General features: G+C 34.7%; 1 protein-coding gene across 2 annotated transcripts in view; it reads right to left on the bottom strand.

Annotated features, from left to right (window-relative positions):
* The window catches only part of LOC148944049 (kelch-like protein 12), a 132,977-nt gene that overhangs the window by 68,132 nt on the left and 41,074 nt on the right, over window positions 1-23,771 (bottom strand). For both annotated transcript variants that reach the window (XM_089099745.1, XM_089099746.1), the window contains exons 8-9: window positions 18,340-18,607; window positions 10,885-11,061 (exon numbers count right to left, since the gene is read on the bottom strand). In XM_089099745.1, the coding sequence (XP_088955871.1) occupies window positions 10,885-11,061; window positions 18,340-18,607 (445 nt within the window). The remainder of the gene's footprint in view (window positions 1-10,884; window positions 11,062-18,339; window positions 18,608-23,771) is intronic.

Raw genomic sequence — 23,771 nt, 5'->3', positions numbered from 1 at the left:
AGATCTTAAAGCGAGTAATGCTTAGATTGAATATGAAAATCAAGCTTGAAACGAACAAAAATCACTACAAACAAGAGTTCCTTCTCTCACTGTAAAAATCTAAAACCTATTGCGTCCTTGGTGCTTTACTGAAAACCAATTTTATTACAAATATTTTCTTTTGTACTTAAAATTGAAAATAAACCTTAAAACTACAGTAAAATTTTGAACTGATAAACTTTCAGCAATTTATATCATTAAGCATCAAAACTGCAGTTTAATTTATTAGTTTTTTCCTAAAGTTGTTCAAGACGAATATAGTTTCACTACAAACAAGAGTTTGAATACTGCCCCCTTCCTTAACTGTAAATAAAAACCAAAAGCCTACTTCGTCATTGGCGCTTCACTAAAAAAGAATTATATTACAAATATTTTCTTTTCCAGTTCTTACAGCATTGAAAATAAAAATAAAATTAGAGTGAAATAAATTCTTGAACTGATGGATCTTTCAACAAATAATATCATTATATATCAAATATTTCAATTTGATGTTGTTTATACTTTCCAAGACTGTTCAAGAAACATATAGTTTTCAGTAAAGCGCCAATGACGCAGTAGGTTTTAGACTTTTAAAGTGAGAGAAGGGGGCGATACCCAAATTCTTTTTTGTAGTGATTTTTATTCGTTTTAAGCTTGATTTGCATATCCAAGTTAAGTTTCACTCGTTTTAAGATTTATTTATTCCTCTACATTAATATCTATTGTATGTTTGTTTGCATTGATTGTTTATTTAATTTCTGTTCGTTTTAAGTTTCATTTTTACTTCAATAGCAAAATTTTTTTTTAAGCTTGATTTTTCATATTCAATCTAAGCATTACTCGCTTTAAGATATATTTATTCATTTATATTATTACTTGTTGTATGTTCTTTGGTATGATTGTTTATTTAATTTCTGTTCGTTTTGGGTTTCATTTATTCTTTAATAGTAATTTCTGGTCGTTTTGAGTTTTAATTTTAACAGTTATTTGTATCTGCTGAGCTTAAATTTAAAATCGACTTTACTTTGCTTTGAAAAAATTATTTTTAGGAAAGTTTTTCTTAATTAATTTTGGTTCGTTATTTATTGCAAAAAGTTTCATGTTTTTAAAAATTCCTTATTTCAAAATAAAACTTTTTCAAAAAAATTAAATCTTCATCAAATTATCAAAACTGGTTTCAAAGTAACAATATCAAAGTGAAAAAAGTTTCCCCCCATTGAAATGAGCCCCCTTTGAAATTTATACGACGACCCCTTCTATATGAAGTATTTCTGGGAAAAAAATAAATGGAGTGTGCGGGGAGGCTAGCTGCCCTTCGATCACTTTTTACTCTCAAAAAGTGAATTAGAACTTTCGATTTCCAATCAAATGAGCCCTCTATGAAGTTTATACGAGCATCCCTTCCATAACAACCATATATGCCCCCAGGAGAAAACTTACAACGCCTACCCTCGGGCCCCGGGGGCTGTGTCGACACCGGAGATTTGTCATCTGAACTTTGAATTATTTTTAACAAAATGTTCATCTCAAAATTTTTATCTGATGCATTTAGGGCGTGTAGAAAGGGGGGGGGGGCTAGTTGCCCTCCAATCTTTTTTGACTATTAAAAACTGAACGAGAACTTTCAATTTCTAATCAAATGAACCCTCTCTGAAGTTTATACGAGCATCCCTTTCATATGAATCATATACGCCCCCAGGACAACACTTACAATGCTTTCCTCCTGTACCCTGGGGGGTTGTGTTGACACCGCAGTTTTAAATTTTTAAATTTTTGAATAATTAAAAAAAAACGCTACAAAAATTTGTAGCGGATGGGTTTGAGAAAAAAAGGGCATGGGGGAGGGGCTAGTTGCCCTTCAATCTCTTGACTCTTAAAAAGTGAACTAGAAAAAGTGAACTTTCAAATCAAGTGAGCCCTCTATGAAGTTTATACGAGCATCCCTTTCATAAGAACCATACATGCCTTTAGGGCATAACTTAGAACCCTTCATAACTTAGAAGCCTTCTCTCGGGCCCTGGGAGGTTGTATTGACACCGGAGTTTTTCTTATCTGACCTTTGAACTATTTTATTTAAAAAAAATGTATATCTCAAAATTTTTATCAGATGGGTTTGAAGAAAGAAGGCGTGGGTGGGGGGGGGGCTAGTTGCCCACGGGTCTCTTTTGACTATTAAAAATTGAACTCGAACTTTTGATTTCCAATCAAATGAGCCCTCTCTGAAGTTTATACGAGTACCCCTTTCATAAGAACCATATATGCCCCAAGGCATAACTCACAACGCCTGCCCCCGGGCCCTGGGGGGTTGTGTCGACACCTGAGTTTTTGTTATCTGCACTTTGAACAATTTTTAACTTAATAGCTATCTCAAAATTTTTATCGGATGCATTCGGGAAAAATAGGGCGTGGGGGGGGGGCTAGTTGCCCTCCAATCTCTTTTGACTCTCAAAAACTGAACTAGAAGTTTCAATTTTCAATCAAATTAGCCCTCTCTGAAGTTTTTACGAGCATATCTTCCATAAGAACCATATATTCCCAAAGGGCATAAGTTACAACGCCTGAATTCAGGCCCTGGGGGGCTGTGTTGACCCAGTAATTATCGTTATATGGTCTTTAAACTATTTAAAAAAAATGGTTATCTCAAAATTCTTATCAAATGGGTTTGAGAAAAAATGGGCGTGGAGGGGGGGGGGCTAGGTGCCCTCCAATCTCTTTTTAATCTTAAAAAGTGAACTATAGAACTTTCAATTTCCAATCAAATGAGCCCTCTTTGAAGTTTATACTAACATCCCTTCCACAAGAGCCATATATGCCCCCAGGGCATAACTTACAACGCCTGCCCCCGGGCCCTGGGGGTTTGTGTCAACACCGGAATTTTTGTTATACGATTTTTGAACTAGTTTTAACAAAATAGCTATCTCAAAATTTTTTATCGTATACATTCGGGAAAAAGGGCGTGGGAGGGGGGAGGCTGATTACCCTCCAATATCTTTTGACGCTTAAAAAGTGAACTAAAACTTGCAATCTCCAATCAAATGAGCCCTCTCAGTAGTTTATACGAGCATTCTTTCCATAAGAACCATTTATGCCCCCAGGGCATAACTAATAACCCTTGCCCTGAAGACCTTGGGGGGGGGGGGAGTGTCATACTCAAAGATATCTTTTCCAGAACTTTCAACTACGTTGAAAAAATGGATATCTCAAAATTTTGATTGGATGTATTTGGGGAAATAGTTGGCACGAGAGGGGTTCACTTGCCCTCTAATCACTTTCAACTATTAAAAAGGGCACTAGCCATTTCAATTTCCAATCGAATGTACCCTTTTTGAAGTATCTACGACAACGCGTTCTATAAAAACCCTTATCTGCCCCCAGGTCATAACTTACACCCCTTGCCCTAAGGGCTGTGGAGGGGGGGTTGTCATCCTCAAAGACCTAATTTCCAGAATTTTCAACTACGTAGAACAAAATCGCTATCTCAAAATTTTGATTGGATGTGTCTGGGGAAAAGGTGGGCATGGAAGGGGTGTTCGTTGCCTTCCAATCACTTCTGACCCTTAAAAAGGGCACTAGAACTCTCGATTTACAATCGAATGAACCCCTTTGAAGCTTTTACGGCGACCCGTTCCATATGGAGTGGATCTGGGAAAAAATAATAATAAATAAATAATAAAACATTGGAGCCGTATGCCTTTACTATAGGCAACGCTATAGCGTTTCCTCTGAATATTGTCATTTTAGAATCCCGAAACAGAAAAAAAAAGTTTTAACCAATTGAACAACATTGGACACTCATGGAGACAAAGCGCACAGATCTAACCCAGAAAGAAAACTTCTAAGGGATTTGGTAACACTAAACTGTTACAGAATATAGAATTATCTTTCAAGGGACTTGGGCTAGAATTAGGCTACTATAGTACTTTCTTTCCGTTAGTCTTGAAATTTCGTATGAATTTCAGAGGGTGGGAGAAACTTGAATGGGAGGCAGCACAACGTGTAAAATAGTAAAATAGTTTAAGTTCAAGTCATCTGGGATCTACCAGAAGAGCTAATCAAATCTAACCAAACTTTGCTAGTACAAGCACCAAATGTATAGGTTAAATCTTTATGGAGTTTAAATCCAGTGAGGAGAAGGAAAGAGATTGTTCTCATAAGCACATTTACAAAAGGGGACGTCACATCCGAACTTAAGAAGGTGGTAAGTTCGAGCTACGCTAAAAGTTTTGCCTTTCTAGTGTCAGAACTTGGTCGACCTCTGCGGAGGATATAAATGACAGCATTGCTGCTAGGACCAAGAGCTTCAATTACTTTTCTCATTTTTTTGACAGGGCGCGTCTTCAGTTTCATAATCCAATCGTTTCAAGGACGGTTCTTAACCCCATGAAATGTCTGAGGGGCTGTCAAACATGCATTAAAAACATACATTTTAGGCATCCAAAAAACTATTTAAAAATTAAAATTAAACACCACATCGATAAATGACAAGCGTGGAACGAAACATATAAGTTGCCTCTCATATGACAATACCACATGCTGTCCCTGTCACACCTACAGGTCGTATCAGGCATTTTCATGCTTCTAAGGTAATTGCAAAAAGAATTGTCTGCTATTATGCTCTCAAAGGGATAAGCAGAGTTATTTGTATCAAACAGATAAAGGTGTGACTGAACATACATTTACCCAACTGATCCTCCCTTTGAGGACAGCTTAGCAAACTATTTTTAGCAATTAACTAAGAAGTGTGAAACATTTCAGATATGGAATTTAGGCGTGACAGCGAAGATGTGTTGCCTCACAGCAGCTTCACATTCCTGCAACATTTCATGGGCCTTGACACCAATGGTCCAGTTTTATCAATCGCAAAATTCTTAAGTGTCAAAATAGAGTCCCCAATTCTCACTATTGAGGAAGCATTTGTTCTCTATTCATATTTACTATCTCTATAAATATTGAGCATTGAAATGAGCATGAAATGTTTACAACTATTTTTATTGTAAAGACTAAAGTATCATCTATTTAATGTTTGAAAAACAAAACAAAAACAACTCGTCAAATATAAACACCCAATAAATTCATCAACGCTTAACTTATCCATGCAAAATAAAACACATTTTGGAGCTCAGTTTGGACAGTAGAAGTCTAGAGTCTCAAAAACTGGTTATAAGGATAAGTCCTTTCTTGGATCTGGTGAACAAAAATAGTACTATAATTAAGCAGCTAAATTCTAGTCAGTTAATTCAGTTAATCTATCCAGAATACTAAGTAGATTCAAATAAGAACTAAATTTAAGCAAGAGGAAGCAAAATGCTGGGTTGCAATGAGCGAAACTACTAACTACTTTCTCTTGAAGAAAATTCAAAGGAAGAAGATGAAGAACCAAATCCAAATTAAGACATTATTGAAGCAGGAGAATTTCAAGGCCAGAGTTGGATGTCTACATGCCAAGAATGGCGACTGACGATCACTAAAATTTGTCATTGGCCCAACCAGAATACACGTGTTAAGGCCAAACAGGATCCAATAAGAATTTTAACACGAGTTTGGAGTTTGACGTCGGCTTACAAAGGAAAGCTGCGCGCAAAGAAATGGAAAATACAGTTCGGGCCGTAAATGCTCATTGTTATTTCTTCTCCCATTACTATTTGATTTGTGCTATATTTTTCAACCGTGTAGGAAGCATGATGGGAAGTAAAAATTTGGGTCCTAGTTGTGCTTTTTGTTGTGCTTATCTGAATCCAATTTGACACCTACTTAGGGAAAGCGTTCCCCCAATTCATGTCTTTATGACATTTACAAAAATAATGGGTAGTCGGATATAAACTAAACTTATTGGAAAGTGGGAGTAGGCTAACTGTTCGAGTATTACCTTTTTGAGATTCTGCCTAATCCAATTTGTTTTTTCTTGTGGGAGGGATGGGGGGCTTGGGTCCTCCGCTCTTATCAAAGCGACTACACTAGAATGAATTGTCACTAATTAATAAAATTTGATAAGGAGGAAGAGATCGTGTCTTACATGTGTTTTTTCCGGGACCCAGTGGCAATTATTCCCTCTGTGTAACACAGAGAAGGGGCTAAATTCTTGCAGTTAGTACACATGCTAGAACAGCTTGTCAGATTTCAACGGAACTCGGTGGAAATTGACAGCAGATATATGTTTTTTTTTGTCTGAATAGAACCAACTCCTGTGGGAAGAAGAGGGTTTCTAATTTTCTTCAGTCCTGGCATCAGCCTGAAAGGGTTGTTTGATCACGATCAGAGTTGATGAGAGGTAACAGACAATGTTCTAATTTGTCTTCTCGAGGCCTGGGACCTATCTGAGTAGAGAAGGGAGGGGGGGGGGTTGAGGATTACCTAAACAATAGTCAAGAACATTTCTATCAAAAGGGGCAGTTATATCTCAATTACACTTATTCGGACAATATTCTAAATATGCCTCTATGGTAGGGGAGAAGAAGAGGTGAGTCTTTGAATTCATGTTATAAGCACTTTCGTCAGAAGGTGACATCACATCCCGACCAAACATCGGAGCTAGACAAATAATTGTGCCTTTTTAGAGGATGTAACTAATCTAACCTCTGTGGAAGGAGGGAGGGGGTATCAGAATCTATTTTTATGAGCCTACTTACTAAATGGGCTGACGAACTTTCACCCAACCTGGTCAATAGCTATATTTAAGGTATGGGGTGTCTGTACTTGAATGGACCTCTGTAGAGTCCATCCGTGGGCCTAATAATATTCTCGTCATCCACATCGATAAGAATAGTCTACGGGATGTTTGTTAACTTTGGAAAGGATTACAAGGTAAGGATCTGGGGGAGGGGGTTTCCTAAATTAGTGTCATCAGTACGTTTAAAAGAAGAGTCTCGACCAAACTTGTTGGGCGTTAGAGCTCCGTGCTTTAGTCCTTTTCGGAAATCGGAAGGTTTTACGATTTTACTTGTGATTTCTTATATTTTCATACAATGCGCCTTTTTTAATACGTTTCTTCGAAATTTGGCTTCTCTTCCTGAAATGAATTACTGTGTAGGTATGTTCAGGCTTCAATTTTTTATAGCGAATTCTAGTTTTATAAAAAATTAAATGCCCTTCACAACGAAAAAATAATTTTTAGCAAGATACTCCCCAGGCTATCGTCAACAACAAGTCGAAACGGTGGAGCTTTTCGTGTACCTAGGTAGCTTTTCCTCCTCTGATAACTGCCATAGTTCAGATGCAAAACGACAGCGTCCACTAAATCTTTCTCCCAAAAACTAGCAGACCTATCAAAAAATAACCATTTATACAACAAACTCAAACTGCTCCCATTCCGTTTCCTAGTCGTCCACATGATCATGTATAAACGCTAACCATGGACCATCAAAACCGAAGACGAAAGAAAACTTCTAGCATTCGAGATGATATGCCTCGGTTGCATTGCGATAATCAAACACACTGACCGCATGATGAATATGGCAGTACGCCGAAGGCTTCAGTCCACTGAAACCGTTCTCAGCAGAGTCAAGAAGCAACAACTGCACTTGTTCACCCATCTCATGTGAATAGAGTCACGCTGTTTCCCAAAAATTAGCCTTCAAGGATATCTCCATGGCCTTTGTCCACTAGGCAGGTCACAAAAGCAATTGACGGAGAACTCCGACAACCTTAAGATAGCCCAGTTATGACAGACCGCACTAGATAGTGAGATACTGAGCCCATGCACATGAGTTGGCAGGATTTTTTGGCTCCAAAAAGTCCCACACGGAAGGCCGGGACCTAAGTAAGTAGTAAGTACGCAAGAATTCGTAACAGGATGACCAAATTTTCGAAAACTTTCAATTTTTGAAACTTTAATTTTATTTATTTATTGAAAACCCGTCAAATCAACATACAACAAGAGGGAGCACATTAAAAAAAAGAAAAAAAAGACACAAACTACAACAAACTGAACCAACAAAGAAAACGAATCACTGAATGAGCAGATGGGACTATTCGTGTAAATTTCGGCGTGTATATTTGATTCGTTATATTTTTGACTTAATCTTTTTTTCACTTATTCTTGAAGATAGGCAAAAAAGCTCAGAAAAAAGTGATCTTTCAAGATTGCTGAACCACAAGAAAACTTGCCAACATCATTTAAATATTAGGCTAAGACAGTAAGCTATTGTGAATTAAAAATTCACAGAACATTAATTAATTCGAAAATGTACAAAGACACGTGGAGGGAAATCAAACAAGGAAGTAAGCTTTCAGCTCGACAATAGCTAAATAACATGTATTTGCACTTAAGGAAGCACAGGTGAATAATAGCCAAACTTAAAAATATTTAATTTAACGGCACGGAAACATGGATATATTTCGTTCAATATTATTCATTATACCTGAATATGAAAAGAAATGCAAGTTAGATTCATTGAAGGCCATTGTCACCGTAGCTCTGTAATTGGTATTCCGTTTACGTTCAATAAATTCATTGTAGGTGAAAAACTTGGAAAATCTCTTTTTCATTGTTGCAATAATCCACATTATTGCAATCCACATAATCCAACCTTTATTTTAAGTAAAGGTTGATAGAAGGTCCGCCTAACAGTCGGACATTGTTCCAGTATGCAACGATTTGCGCAAAACTTGACCCAACCCACTTCAATGATCATACAATGATAATAATGTTCCTAACACGCTAACTCGCACATATTCAACATCTACAAAATTCAACACAATTTCATGAAATCCTTTTTTCCCTCTTTATATCTTATTTAATATTTATTGTATATTCATTTATTTATTATTGTATATAATATTATTTATTACTTATTTTCCTCTTTTTGCTCTTTTTATACCTAAATCATTACTTGACAAGGGGCACATAATTTTTTAAATTTACCTTCCTTTTTTTCTAATGATGGTCCTTCAAGGTAGAACCGAAACACCCGATTTTTTGTACTTTGCCCAGATATATATATATATATATATATATATATATATATATATATATATATATATATATATATATATATATATATATATATATATATATATATATATATATATATATATATATATATATATATATATATATATATATATATATATATATATATATATATATATATATATATATATATATATATATATATATATATATATATATATATATATATATATATATATATATATATATATATATATATATATATATATATATATATATATATATATATATATATATATATATATATATATATATATACGATATATATACAATACTTCTGCTTTGCCACTGATGAAGGGATTAAGGGAGGGAAACTAAGAGAACTAAGATAAACAGAAAGAAGAAAATAACAAAACCGACAACATTGCTTATTAGGAACTTCTTACGGGTAGTTTTAAGAATATACGAGTCTTTTTTTTTTTTAGTCCTACCAATTTATATTGGTAGGACTCACTAACAATTATCTAAAAGGTTTATTTAAAACCGAAATTCAATAGAACAAACCCTACAGCTAAGCAAGCCTCCATAAGATTTCGTTTCAGATTTAGCAGAGCAGATTTGGCTTCAACTAGATCATTTTTTCCAAGTCGATGAAGCCTTGGCTATTTCTAATGATAAGGGTTACACCCAATGGGCCAGGGAAGCCATAGAAATTAAAAAACATATGTTTGCTAACCTTTCCATAAATAGGGACACAGTTAGTTTAAATATTGACCCAATTTATGATAACCTTCTAAAGAGGGAATCAACAGTCATTAAGGGAGTTAAGATTTTAAATAATCACCAGGGGACTATTTTACCTGCTACACCAAAACGATTTTCTTCAGAATTGGCTAATAAAGGGATTATTTCGCAACAGAACAATTAAAGTAATTTACAGTTTTTTTATTTTTCCTCAGTCACTCTGGTTTCCTCACTTAAGTACCTCTATAATAACATATTTTCCCTACGTGGATCATGTTGTGCACCTTGTACATTTTTGTTCGTTTTTTTTTTTTTGGGTGTGGTTTTTTTGGTTTTTAGTTTTATCTTGTTTTTTTTTTTTATCTTGTTCTTCTTGTGTGTCTTTCGTGCTTAAGACGCCTTGTTTGGATACTGGCGAAATATCCGCGTTTGTTCTGTTTTTGTTGTTTTCTTTTCTCTCCACTGGCCATAGTCTCGTTTGTTTGTTGTTTTTTTTTGATATTTTTATGTGTTTTGGTTTTTGTCATGGCTGGCCAGTTCGGCTTAATATCTTTTAATTTTCTTGTAATTTGCCTATTTCTATAATGTGGAATTGAAACAATGGCAGATGTAGGGCGCAACTGACCATTTTTGCCAGGATGCATTTTCGGTTTATGATGCTTTTATTTCTGTTTGTTCAAATCTGCTAGGCTAAAATAAAAGTCAGCAAAATCTGGCCAAAATTTACTCCTTATTATAACTGTTTTAAAAGTAAAAATTGCAAAATGACATAAATCATTGTAATAAAAATCCTGTAAATACAAAATTATTAATAAATTAATAAAAGCTTTCTTTTAATTTTAAAATTGATTAAGAAGCTCCCTACTAATCATTCGATTTTCCAGTTGTGACTAAGTAACACTCATTTCATTTTGCTTGATCAATACACTTAGCAGAGTTTTAGCTCGCACCAAAGGAATTCAAAAACAGATGATTGAAATCCCAGCCAGCCTTTTACTCCTTAATATAATTTTTCAGCATCAAGATATAAAATTCACGAGGATTAAGATTTGAAATAAATGCGTCTCGTTTTCCATAAGTCTTTTTTTATAACTTAGAATCAAATTACACCTCAGAAGCTGAATTCAGCTCCTTTCAGATCCTAGCTTTAAAATGCCATCTCAGTAGTTCTTATTTTACTATCTAAAAATCAAGTGGGCACAAGGAAAACATACCTATAACATACAAGTAGCCATCATATGCAACGACAGCAGGTCCAGTCAATGGAGTCTTCATTGGAGTGACTAATTCCCACGTATTTGACGTTGGATCGTAACGCTCAACGGTTTTCAGACGTTGGCATCCCTGCCAACCTCCAACAGCATACAAATATCCATCAAGCATCGCCACGCCTGCAAAAGAAAAAAGATGAAACAACTTCGTCTATTGTTTCTGCTACTAATAGTTTAGGACAATCCTGCATGTTGGAGGGACACCTCTGAGGTTTATCTGAGGTTTAACTTGAACTTGAATAGAACCTCGAAAATTGAAAAACACAACATACAATCACCGAACTTCCCAGCTCAGCTCACTTTTTGGCGATTCGGATGAATCCTTCATGTTGCTCATTTTCAAATAAACAATTGTGCTACTGGGCAAGGTTCCAGTTACAGCTTTTATTATTGATTTACAATCATTGCAGAAAAAAAACACAGTCAGTTACACATTAAAAAAAAGATCTGTCTCTCATTTGGGTATTCGGCCAGTGGCTTAATGAGTTCATACGTAAGCCCAGTACAAATATGAAGTGCCACCATATATACAGCATGGAATTGGATCAAACACACCCGCAGGAATAAATTTGGGACGACAACCATCATCCCAATCCTAATATCCCCCCCGCTCAAAAAATATGGGTCAACCAACAAAGGTTTAAGCTATTCCTTCTAACAAAAACAAAGAAGTCAACTTTGGAACTGGAATACACTCTATAAAAATCTGACAAATTAAACAAAAAATGAGAAAATTATGTACGAAGCATGAAATTTTGGAAGGGGGTAGGCCCAAAGTCCACCCTCTGTACGTAACCATCTGTGTTTTGTTTCCCACAGAAGCTTGAAAATATCAACATGGCTGGTCAAAAATCAGGATAGTTGGGGCTAATATATCACTTTTTAAACATCAGACAGCTAGCTCTTATTCCCCTCCAAAAGCACTTTGAAAAATCCCAATTCCCATTCCCCATCCCCATTCCGGCCAGTTTTTCAAATCTGCACTTATTTTGTTAAATTATTATTTTATTTAAAAAGAAGACAAAGCCATTACTAAGATAGACTTCTTCATAATAACAGATTTAAGAAGTCCTGTGTGTGGCGGAACAGAGGGGCGGACGGAAAATCCAGGACGGTGCAGCAGATTAAGTTTCAGCCAGGGGACATTAGCCAGTTTAATTTTGTACACTCTAATTTTAGAAATTACCATTATAGACTTGATCCACTTAAACACTGGACCACTTAGTTATAGGCTGATTTTCATGTTGAAATCCATTATTAACAACTAAAAGTCATTATTCGCAAACGAGGACGGCCACATAGAAAAACTAATTAAGGACAACAAAGTTTAATCCAAATTAAGCTTTACTATATAATTTAAATCAGACACGAGTTTCCCAACTAGTAGCATAGAATTAGTGTCATAATATGAAATAAAAATGTGTACATACGAATCATAAGTGTTATGTCTAAAGGTCACATCTGACATTTCAACACATGTCAGGTAAATTCCACGAGCTATTTACTAAGCAGTTCTCAAAGGAAGACGCGAAATGGAAACATGGATTAGGGATTTCAAAGCACGATTGAATCTCTTGGTCCTCCCTGTTTTTGTTTAGGCAATTGTCCCATAAGCTTTAAGGAGGGTCGAATGACATAAATGGTAAAATTTATGATTTTTAGTTTTTAATGTTGTTTTATCCTACTGTTGTCCGGTTTCATTTGACATCTCAATTACGAATTTCTGAACATTATTTATTTTCTAAAACCTTAGACTCCATTTTTATTAATAAAAAAAAAATTTAAAAGATAAAAATAAAAAATAAATGAAACCAAACATAATTAGTTGATTTATTAAACTTAGACGATTATTTTCTTTTTAAATAGACCTAAATTTGATTTTCCAAGATTCATATTTTAATTCTCTGGAACCATTGGAGATATTTAATTGTTTTTTTGTTGTTTTTTTTATTTGTTAATTACGTTGTAGTGAACATTTTAAGCACAGCAGTGCTGGAAGTTCTTTTTAGTTTTATTTATACAGTCACTTTTTTGTGGTGGAAACTGGATTATTTTTTATCCAAACTGAATAATTTTTTAACAAAATTTCAGAATTCATATGAAAATAAAATAAAATGATTCATGTAAATCTCCTGTGTTTAATAGATGGGCTAGAGTGTGTTCTTAAAAAAAGTTCACTTTTTTTTTGGCTTCCTTTGATGGTGCCAGAGAAAATTGTACATAAAGTGCACAAAACATTAATCTCGGAAAATTCAAATTAAAATCTAGGTTTTTTAAAAATAAATAATGGTTACGAATTCGTAAATGAGGTGTCAAATGAAACAGGAAAAATGGTAGATTAAAACAATATTAAAACTAAAGATCATAACTTTAACATTTATGTCATTCGACCCCACTTAAAAGATCAAACACCATCTTTAGGCGTGACAGCGACAATTTGTGCGCTTTACGATTGTATAATGACTGTCTAAACATAATGTCAGGCATGGAGCCTCCCTCTCCCCTTACAGAAATGATTTCAAACCCTTCTGAAATGGAACTATAACTATATCCTACACGGATGTGGAAACAACGCTTTTTTCACCTAACAGTTTTTTAAGGGGGGGGGGGTGGAGGTCGTTATAAACGTGCAGCAATACGGCGGAATTTATTTAAGTAGTGATATTACAATATTTTGGATCTTTTTGTATTCTTCACCGTTTTATTATTTTCTTGATCTCTCTTTACTTTCAAAATACAAACATTTAAAGAATTCTATTATTAAGTAAATCAAATACAAACATTATTCGTAAACAAATCGATAATAAAGGGGTCAATATTCCATGATACGAGTTTTTTAACCTTTCAACTATACTTATTAATTTACCAGTTCGCAAGTCATCAAGGACTTCCTTGGCTTAAAAAAAGAAAAAAACACTTAATAAGTAAAAAACAAGACACAAAAACAATTATAGCTCGTATTTGCATGCGGTCATTTGTTTTCCATAAAAACATAGTAATTATATTTTACAAGTTAAGAAAACAATACATCGTTGTAAATAATTAACAAGACTAACATTTTATGTTCATTCATTAAAATCTTCTGTTGATGGGAAGTTATTTTAGGCGGGGAAACAGGAAAATTTATCTTTCATGATATTTATGAATCTAATTTATTACATGTTTCTAATTTTTATATTTTTCGAGAAGAAGTTTGAAAGGCAATATATTTTCTTGATTGTTGGCTTTTTCTATGAATCTTGCAAATAAAAATTTCCATATAGCGGAAATGACTTCGTTCAACTATATTTCAATGTGACAGAGATGTGACCTTTTATTTTGAAGAAAATGTGAAAAACCAATTATCCCCAAATGTAAGCCTGCACGATTTTTCAAAGCGGGTATAAATAAATATATATATATATATATATATATATATATATATATATATATATATATATATATATATATTGATCTTCCAGGGGGGAATGAGTATATTCTTGGCCTGATTCTAATTTTGTAAGCAAACATGGGGCACAAAAACTAAGGATAGTAGCAAAAATTAAACCTGAGTCCCTATAAATAAAAAACCAACAAATTACTGGTTTGAAAATTTTCCTATTTAAATCAAGGCATCCAACGGGTACATTTCTTCCCTATTAGGTGCATCTAGTCACCCAATAAAGGGGTCCCCAAAATGAAACAACGAAATGATGTTTCGTTGAATTACTTCATTGAAGTGAAGCAATTTTCAGCCAACGAATAACGAAAACAAACGAACATTTAGGCAAAGATCTCCGCTAAGCCGTCTTCAGTGCTAAAAAAGGTGTATGTAATATAACAGAACAAAGTATCCTTTGGATGTGCTTAAGACTAAGAACCAAACTTTAACATAAAATAAGAAAGAGCAGAAAAGAGGAGCGAAAGTGAAAATCAAAACCCAAATGAACCGAACATTAAACAAAATTGGACAATATATGGATTTTAACCAAGCCTACAGATACAGCCTGTCTTTTGATTCAATTTGTATTAACACGGAGAGTTGATCTTTAACTGAAAATAAGGAGCGACATTAAAATTTAAAACGAACAGAAAATATTCTGTATATTAAAGGGGCTCTCCCCTCCTCAACGCCTCGCTCTTAAGGCTAGAGTTTTTTATTGTTTTAAAAAATAAATTTGTGAGACAGAGTCAAACTTTAGTGTAAAGAGCGAGGCGTTGAGGAGGTGACAGCCCCTTTCATATACGGAATAATTTCTGTTCGTTTTAAGTTTTAATGTCGCTCCTTACTTTCAGTTAAGAACTTGTTTTTTTTATATTTAATTTATGAGCGTTTTTGAATTAATGCAGCTTTGAGTTTGGCTCACCGTACATGAATAACTAAAACAAAATTTGCATATTAATTTTACTTTTTTTGGCTGAATGGCTTTCTCGAAATTTTGGTTTGACGTAACTTAAGAATTAACTTACGTAACGAACTTCTATATTCGTAATTTTTATTACGTATATTAAGGGTTTCGCCCCCTAGTCAGTACCTCGCTCTTTACGCTAAAGTTCAAATTTTGTTCCAATTCTTTAAGAATGACCCTTAACCACAAAGGCCGTTAATTAGAATAAATAGCTCTGATGAAAGCACAAAAAAACTTCAGCGTAAAGAGCGAGGTAATGACAAGGGGGCGAACCCAATCACCGAAATTTTGATCAGACGTAACTTACGAATTAACTTACGTAACGAACTTCTATATTCGTAAATTTTATTACGTATATTAGGGGGTTCGCGGCCTAGTCAATACCTCGCTCTTTACGCTAAAGTTTAAATTTTGTTCCAATTCTTTAAGAATGACCCTTAACCACAAAGGCCGTTAATTAGAATAAATAGCTCTGATGAAAGCAAAAAAAACTTCAGCGTAAAGAGCGAGGTAATGACAAGGGGGCAAACCCAATCATATAAGTAATCATTTCTGTTGGTTTTAATGTTGCTCCTTACTTTCAGTTGAAAAAAATGTTGTTTTTTTATTTAATTTCTGATCGTTCTTTTTAAATAATGCTGGGAAATCCGGCGCCACTTTCATAGAAATGTCACTGCCCCCATGAAAACGTTCTACATGGAAAGATACTCCCACGTAACCCCCGACCCCCCCTCCAACTACCAGAAAAAATCCCCCCTGAAAACTTCTTTATACTTCCCAATAACCAATAATATATATAAACATTGGGCAAAGTTCATAATTTGCAGCCCTTCCCCTGGGGACTGTGGGGGATTAAGTCACCCTCAAAGACATAGTTATTGTATTTTTCGACCATGTTGAACAAAATGGCTGTTTAAAAATTTTAATCGGGTGACTTTGGGGAAAAAATGAGCGTGGGAGGGGGCCTAGTTGCCCTCCATTTTTTGGTCACACAAAAAGGGCACTAGAACTTTTAATTTCCGCTCGAATGAGCCCTCCCACGATTTTCTAGGACCAATAGGTCGATACGATCACCCCTGGGGAAAAAAACAAACAAACAAATAAACACGCATCCGAACACACATTTTTGTAGATAGGAGCTTGAAACTTCTATAGTAGGGTTCTCTGATACGCTGAATCTGATAGTGTGATTTTCAGGGGTGTTTTCCCTGAAAAAGGGGTTGTTTCCCCCTTTTTTCGAAAATAAGGTAAGCTTTCTCAGGCGCTTAACTTTTGATTGGTAAGACTAAACTTGATGAAACTTATATAATTGAAATCAGCAAAAATTTGATTCTTTAGATGCATCTCACGGTTTCAAAATTCTGTTTTTTAGAGTTTCGGTTACTATTGAGCCGGGTCGCTCCTTACTTACAGTTTCGTTACCACGAACTGACTGAAAACGAATGTGTAATGAGTTTTCTCTATTCAGTAGATTGTCAACTGACCTGATCTGTGTTAAATACGGTCGATTGATCTTGCTTTAAAACGAAAAAGAATGTTAGCTGATTCTCTTTGTATTATTATAAATAGGATTTATAAGAAATATCCCCAGTACCCTGTTTAAAGCGAAGTCTTTATGTATATATTTGTACTATTTAAATTGCGTCCCTAGAAGATAGTGTTAAAGTAACCTATTTACTGTGGACACTAAGTTTGGCTCATAAGAAAGAGCTAAATGATCTGGGTTTTCAAAAGCGTTGAAGGCTAAAACTATCTTTTTTACTTTTAGGCCGTCTACAAAAAGTTTATATTCGTGTAGTCTCTCTCCCAACTGTTGGCGGTTTTTGCCAATACAGAATTTTTCCAGAGGAACATGAACTCTACCTACGCCACTACCAAGAATAGAATCTTTCTGAGTTTTTAAAACCTGGGTTTAAACTTTCCAGGAATTGAAAAAATGTTCAGTCTAAAAATCATTTTTGAAGGAAGTAAAAATATTACATTTCCGTAAAATTTCTCACCGAGTCTAGAAATATATGTAGTATTTTTACTTTTTCTTTATAAAGTCAATCGAAAAGTGAGAGATGAGTTCATATTGTCTTATTTACTCTTTTCTATACAAAAATATTTTTTTCTTTCAAAATTTTGAGACTAAAATGAAAGTGTGGGGTGGTGATGACATTTCATAAATATTCAAAGTCAACTCCTAGTTTACAAACATCCCACGCTTCCATCTTTAGTCTTGAAAAAATTACAAGATTCCAGAAAAATTAAACATTTTTCTAGAAAACACTAAGAAATTGCAGAAAACTTAATATTTTTCTAGGAAACACTAAGAAAGACTTTGCGCTACGATGAAAAGCAACACACGGATAAGATAGTGCCGACGAAATGGTAGCCTGCCATCAATAGGTACATTTCATTATGATAGATTCCAGTAGGTCCAATATTTCCCACTATGCAGAACTAATTAATAGTTAAAGCCGAAAATTCAGAACTGAAACATATTGATTTTTTTTTTTTTTTTTTTTTTTTCTTTTACCAGCAGTCTGTATAAAAAAAAAACTGTCGAAGTAGAAATGCTGGTGGTGCCTCACCACCGGAGATTTTCAAATTATCTTGGATAGTCGATACATAGCTATACTGCTACTACTAACAACTCACTGCAGCAAAAAGCCGCATGAGGCCAACACAAATACAGACGCTCCTCCTCCCTCCCGATCTATTCAAAGCTTCCCTCTATACACCCTCCCAAGAAGTTCCGATTCCATCGTAGTAACAGCACTGTTATCTTGGTATATATTTTAACCCCACTAACAATAACTCATCGCAGTCTCAACGTCCCACTCTTCGAGAGAGAACCCTGTTACGAAATAGAACTACGGCCCCCAATGTTTCCAGAAGTATTTTATCACCTTCCCTGTCACAAAGTTTATCCACTTGCGATATACAGGTCATTTTGGAATGCCATCTGTATTTGACCTACGCTAGAAACTCCTCATGGACGTTCTAATTAGTCCTATTCCCTTACCTAGTTCAGACCTGGGGGTTGACATCTGTGCCAAATCATGCCAAGAGTCAGTAGCTGAATCATATCTCCACAAAAGACTGCTAGCACTGCCATCTGGAAATTCCCCTCCACAAAGGTATAAATGATTGCTACCCGATAAAACAAGTCCATGTTTACTAATAGCATAGGGTAGACAGGCAAGACACGACCAACTTTTGGTAATTGGGTTATAGCAGTCAACGGTTCGTAGGACTACTTTATCATCCTCGCCTCCTGCAGCAACAATCACCTGAAAATTGAACACTTAAATTATCCTTGAGCTAAAAAGGTTATTAATTTTCAAAGAAAAGAGACCGAATAAATAACGAGAAAAGGAGCATAAGAAGAATCGCTTAAAACTAAAAAATTACAAGGCCTATCATTAAATAAAGAAAGATTAGCAAGACAGTCTCTCTTCCACCCAAATTGTTGGGCCTGAAATATGCCTTTAGAGACATCAGTTGCTTTACCAACAAACAAATCTACTTGACAAAAGATATACTAAGAAAAAAAGAAAAAGGAAAATAGATTATAAAAAGAACGTTTAAAATTTGATAGAGGTACAATGTCTGAATGAAGCCATTTTCGTCCCTTCCTTGTATAAGATACTATTACGTCTGGATAAATCCACTTTTGAAATAGACTGAACGGGATTGGTTTAATATAATCTAGTTTTACTTTTCATGTTTTGCATAACTTATGCTTGCTCCCCAAGTCCTTACTAAGAAATTGGATGCAACCCAATTTTTCGTTAACGTGCATCCCATATCCCTTGGCTTGTCCTCAAGACCTGTCCTCCAGCCAGGTGTTACTAGGCAGAACTTGCGTCTGTTTAAAATGTATATAAGCAATATATTGAACACACTCAGGATCAAAAAAATTGATCATGTTCTTTTCTTAATCTTTCGTTAAGGTGCATCCCATATCCCTTGGCTTGTCCTCAAGACCTGTCCTCCAGTCTGGTGTTACTAGGCAGAACTTGCGGTTGTTCATAATATATATAAATAATATAACTAAATTCGAATTTACTAGAAAAAATTGATTAATTGGACTACACTCAGGATTAGCAAAAGATTGAACATAGCCTTTCCTAATTTAACAAATGCTCCTTCAATGAGAACCAAAACTCAATTTATTAGAACATTTTTAGAATTTATTTAGGGTAGGTCAATCAGAGAGCTCGATTATCAATCCTAACTTGAGCAAAAAAAAACTACCTTAAACTGAATATTTATATCTTAACTACAATGAAATAGCCAATCATATAAATATTATTGTGAATGTGTCTGACTATAGCTAGAATCTTAACACAAAGGTGGCGTTAGGTGGGTGCGGCGCCTAGATTCAACAATGACCTGCGGGGCCAAGTACTGGTAAAGACCGCCAAACACCAGTATCTTTCCTTATAATTTTTTTCCTTGTGTGTACAAACAATTTATCGAAAATAACGTAACGATGTAATACGATAAAATGCGATTATTAAAAGATATACAATATAAAAGATAAAGATAAAAAATAAAGATAAAGATAAAAAGATGAATATAAATAATAAAAGATAAAGATAAATAAAGATAAAAGATAAAATAAATCTAAAAGATAAAAGATGTTCTCATATCTTGGTCCTAATTCATTATACAGCCCAATTACAGCGGTCAATCTTGAATTAATTACAGAAGTGCGCCGTATATGGCTGTTGTATATGGTCGTATGTCATATGGTTGAACAAATCACGAAAACTTTCCAAGTGCAATGCTAAATCAAGGTCCAAGAAACATTTAAATAAGTCTTCATAATTCAGTCGTGGCATTGTGTCTAGGCTGTACAGAAATCCGAAGAGTTCTTCATGCTGTTGTGGTTGTTTCATTCGTGTGTTAATAGAAGTGAGTATCTGATCTACTATGTTCAAAAAGTATTCCATCCTGAAAGTCTGTTCAGGTGATAACGTTGCTTTCTCCGTCGTCTGATAAAATGGCTCTTCCTGCGTGTGCTTCTTTTTTTATTTTAACATTAATCCACACCCATTGCGCTTGCAATTTCCTTTGTAGTAACCTACTCAAATCAGAATAAAAACCAGTGTCCCGATATTTTGCTAAGAAAGAGACGAGTCCTGTCACTTGTTGAATAGCTACATCCAGTAGCATATCAACTGACAAAAACCTATTACTCACATTATTAACAACGAACAGAATGTCATACCATATAACAGTGTCAAGGATAAACTCAAAATTTTTTACTCCGAGCTTTTGAAAGAGATTCAGTATCGGCTTTCACCGTAGGATCGTTCGTCTCTTCTCCGACGGTATATAAAGCCTCTCTTCTTTCGTTCATTTGGTACAACAACATTTTCACACTTTCGATGCAGCATCCCCATCGTGTCTATGACAGTAATTTTACCGTCACGTAGGGAAGAGAAGCTTCCAAAAATCTTCCATTTCGGCTTTGAAGCAGCAAACACCACATAAATTCTTTGCAGAGCTCCAAGAAATGGCATTGCTTGTGATCTGTCTTGGGCCACATCTCCTAACACAAGATTAATATTCTTGTAGCCACATGGTTTGAGTGAAAAATATGCGGCTACTCAAGCGAAAGATATGGACTTAAACTCCTTCGTGCATTTCACATTGGCTCTATTGTCATAGCTGTGTCCTCAGCAATTTATAATATCTAGGCCAAGTTTCCTGATTTCCGACCACAATAAATCTGAAAATCGTTTGCCAGTAGTGTCTTCAATAATCAATAAATTGTGCAAAATGCTCCATTACTTTTACGTCAGGCTGTGACGCATGTACAAAGCGCAATATCAGAGATATCTGTTCTTTGTAGCTTATGTCAGGCGTGCAATCAAGTATAATTAAAAAGTACTAGGTAAGTTTCAGATTATCAATGATAATCTTCTTTAGCTCAGACGCCATCAACTCGATGAGTTCGTTCTGAATCTGCTGCCCAAGATAATGATCACGTGTTTGTTCGTCTTTAATGCGACGACCGTGCTTAATACTGAATATAATCAAATTTAGCCAGTATTCCAATCAAGCCCACAAATTTCTTGTTGTCCGATTGATATAGTTGTTCTATCTTCTCGAGAAGAGCGCTATTATGCTCTGCAAAATACTATACAGCAGCCAGGGATTCTTGTCAGGACTCCAGGCCAATTAGGTTTATCCTTCTGGATCTTTTCGAGAATCATGTTGTCTATCCTCTCGAAATCCACTTAAGAGCTTCAAGCCATTTTTGAATACTCCTATTGTATTCAGAAGAAAGTGTGTGTGCTTTCAGTTTTCACCAAGATGCCTCCAATCGTTACAGCCGTATTTTGCTTATTGGCCACCAGAAGAATTCGCGTACAGTTTGCAACAGAAACAAAATGTTGCGTCTGTTAATCCAGCACAACTCAACCAACACCTGTCCATACGTTCACGAGCACTCTCACGAGCACTACGTCAAAAAACAGACTGTGTTCCCAACCTTAGAGACCAGTCAAACCACTTACAGACCAGTCATTTGACACACACATACACATGCTAGAGTTAACGGCACGCTTAAAAGCGTAATCCTTTGAGAGCGTCAAAGAACTTCTGGATATGGATTTGACCTCAAGAAGTACATGTCCCTTTCGTTAAAATTAGAATAGTTTTTAATTTACGCTGAATATTATAATTACAACGAACGGAGACATCTTTCGCCTGAAACACAGGGCCTGGGACGGTTGCCCCACTTACCATCCCCAACCGTCGCTTCTGTTTTGACGTCAGCTATACTTTGATGTTAATTAAATCCCAATATGAATGACTAAGTAGAATTCATATTTATTAAACATACATGCACAGAAAATAACTAAATTCCAATTTGCTGGAAAAAATTCATCAGGTATTATAATACAGTATTATTATATTATACGTATTATATCATGTATTATTATATTAGGTATTATTATATTATATATAATATCATAATATAGGTATTATAATATAGAAAATTATACCAGAACTAACAAACGAATGAGGATAGCCTTCTTCTGAATCTAACAAATGCTATTATAAAAATAAAAGTTGATAGCAACATAAGAAAAAGCTGCTTCAGTATTTGGAGTGCAAAACACCCTATTTTCAACTATTTTAACAAAGTTCTTTTTTTTTACTCATATTTTTGAATTTTTGGGCTTTAGGAGATGGGAACGTGACAGGAATATAGCAAATTAGACATTAGCAAGGTTACTATTTAACATTCAACAAGGTTAACGTTTAGAAGTTTTACGTTAACAAATCATTTGGAAGCGGTCGCACATTTTTGGAGTTTCAACTGTTATAATTTTTTTTTTTAATGTCAAATGTCCAAAAACAATTCCAAAGATTTTACTAAACAGCTCTGAAATAAATTTTTCATTGCCAATTCTTACCAAAGAAAGAAAAGGAAAACCAAGTTTTTAAGTTTTAAAAGTTTTAAAACAATATTGGACGCGAGAGGCAATGTGGAATGGGAGAAGACGTCCATGCTCCTGCATCACAACACAATTATTATTTAAGTTTTTTTTACTCATATTACTCACACTTTCTTATTCACAATAAGTCTTTTAGCCCTTACTTCAATTAAGATAAACAGGGGCACAAACTGGAAGGGTACAGGAAGGGGGCTATTGCCCTCCCTCCCAGATTTTTAGAATACATTTTTTTTGTATTTTTATTTCGAAAAATAGAAAAAAAATGCCTCAGTAGATTTTGAAGACTACTTTTTTGATGTCTTCATTAAAAAAAAAACTGAAAAAAAGATTCTTGTCCTCTCTATATTTGCCTAAATCGGCACCACTGAGGATGAAGTTCAATAAACTACAATACAAATTATACACACTCACATAAAAAACCTTACTATTCAAAGCGACAATTCTAGCAGAAACTGGAAATCAAGAAATTCGATATAAGATAAACAAGGAATTTAACAGGATCTCTGTCTCAATCTTTTGCCCCGCACAATATGCAACAATGAGAGCTTTTGGTTTCAGGTTTGCATTAGATGGTCGTTGTTTATCTTTTGGCTAAATTTAAAGCGACATATGCATATTAAGCATATAAGTACACCTACAAGCAGACTTTCATAATGACAAGACTTACAAGTTGAGATTTTTTGTGTGCGTGTGTTTGTATGTTTTTAGACAGTCTTTCTTTACTTTCTTTGAACTTTCTTTACTTTACTTTCTTTACTTTCTTTGAGTTCTTTAGTTTTCTTTGAAAACTTATTTTATGGAAAAAGTTTTTTTAATTAATTTCTGTTCGTTTTATATTGACATAGTCTTTTCAGGGAAAAAGAAATAACACTTTAAATCTTTTCGTTTTTTAAGACTTTATAGTTTGGCCTGCTATTTGTATGTTGGAGAAAAATTCTCAGCAATTCTTAACAACATACACCATTTTAAAAATCTG

This window comes from Artemia sp. Qi Xiang Cuo, chromosome 14 (assembly GCF_049724085.1).
Source record: "Artemia sp. Qi Xiang Cuo chromosome 14, ASM4972408v1, whole genome shotgun sequence".
Classification (NCBI taxonomy): domain Eukaryota; kingdom Metazoa; phylum Arthropoda; class Branchiopoda; order Anostraca; family Artemiidae; genus Artemia; species Artemia sp. Qi Xiang Cuo.
This window is presented reverse-complemented; position numbering and strand designations above follow the sequence as displayed.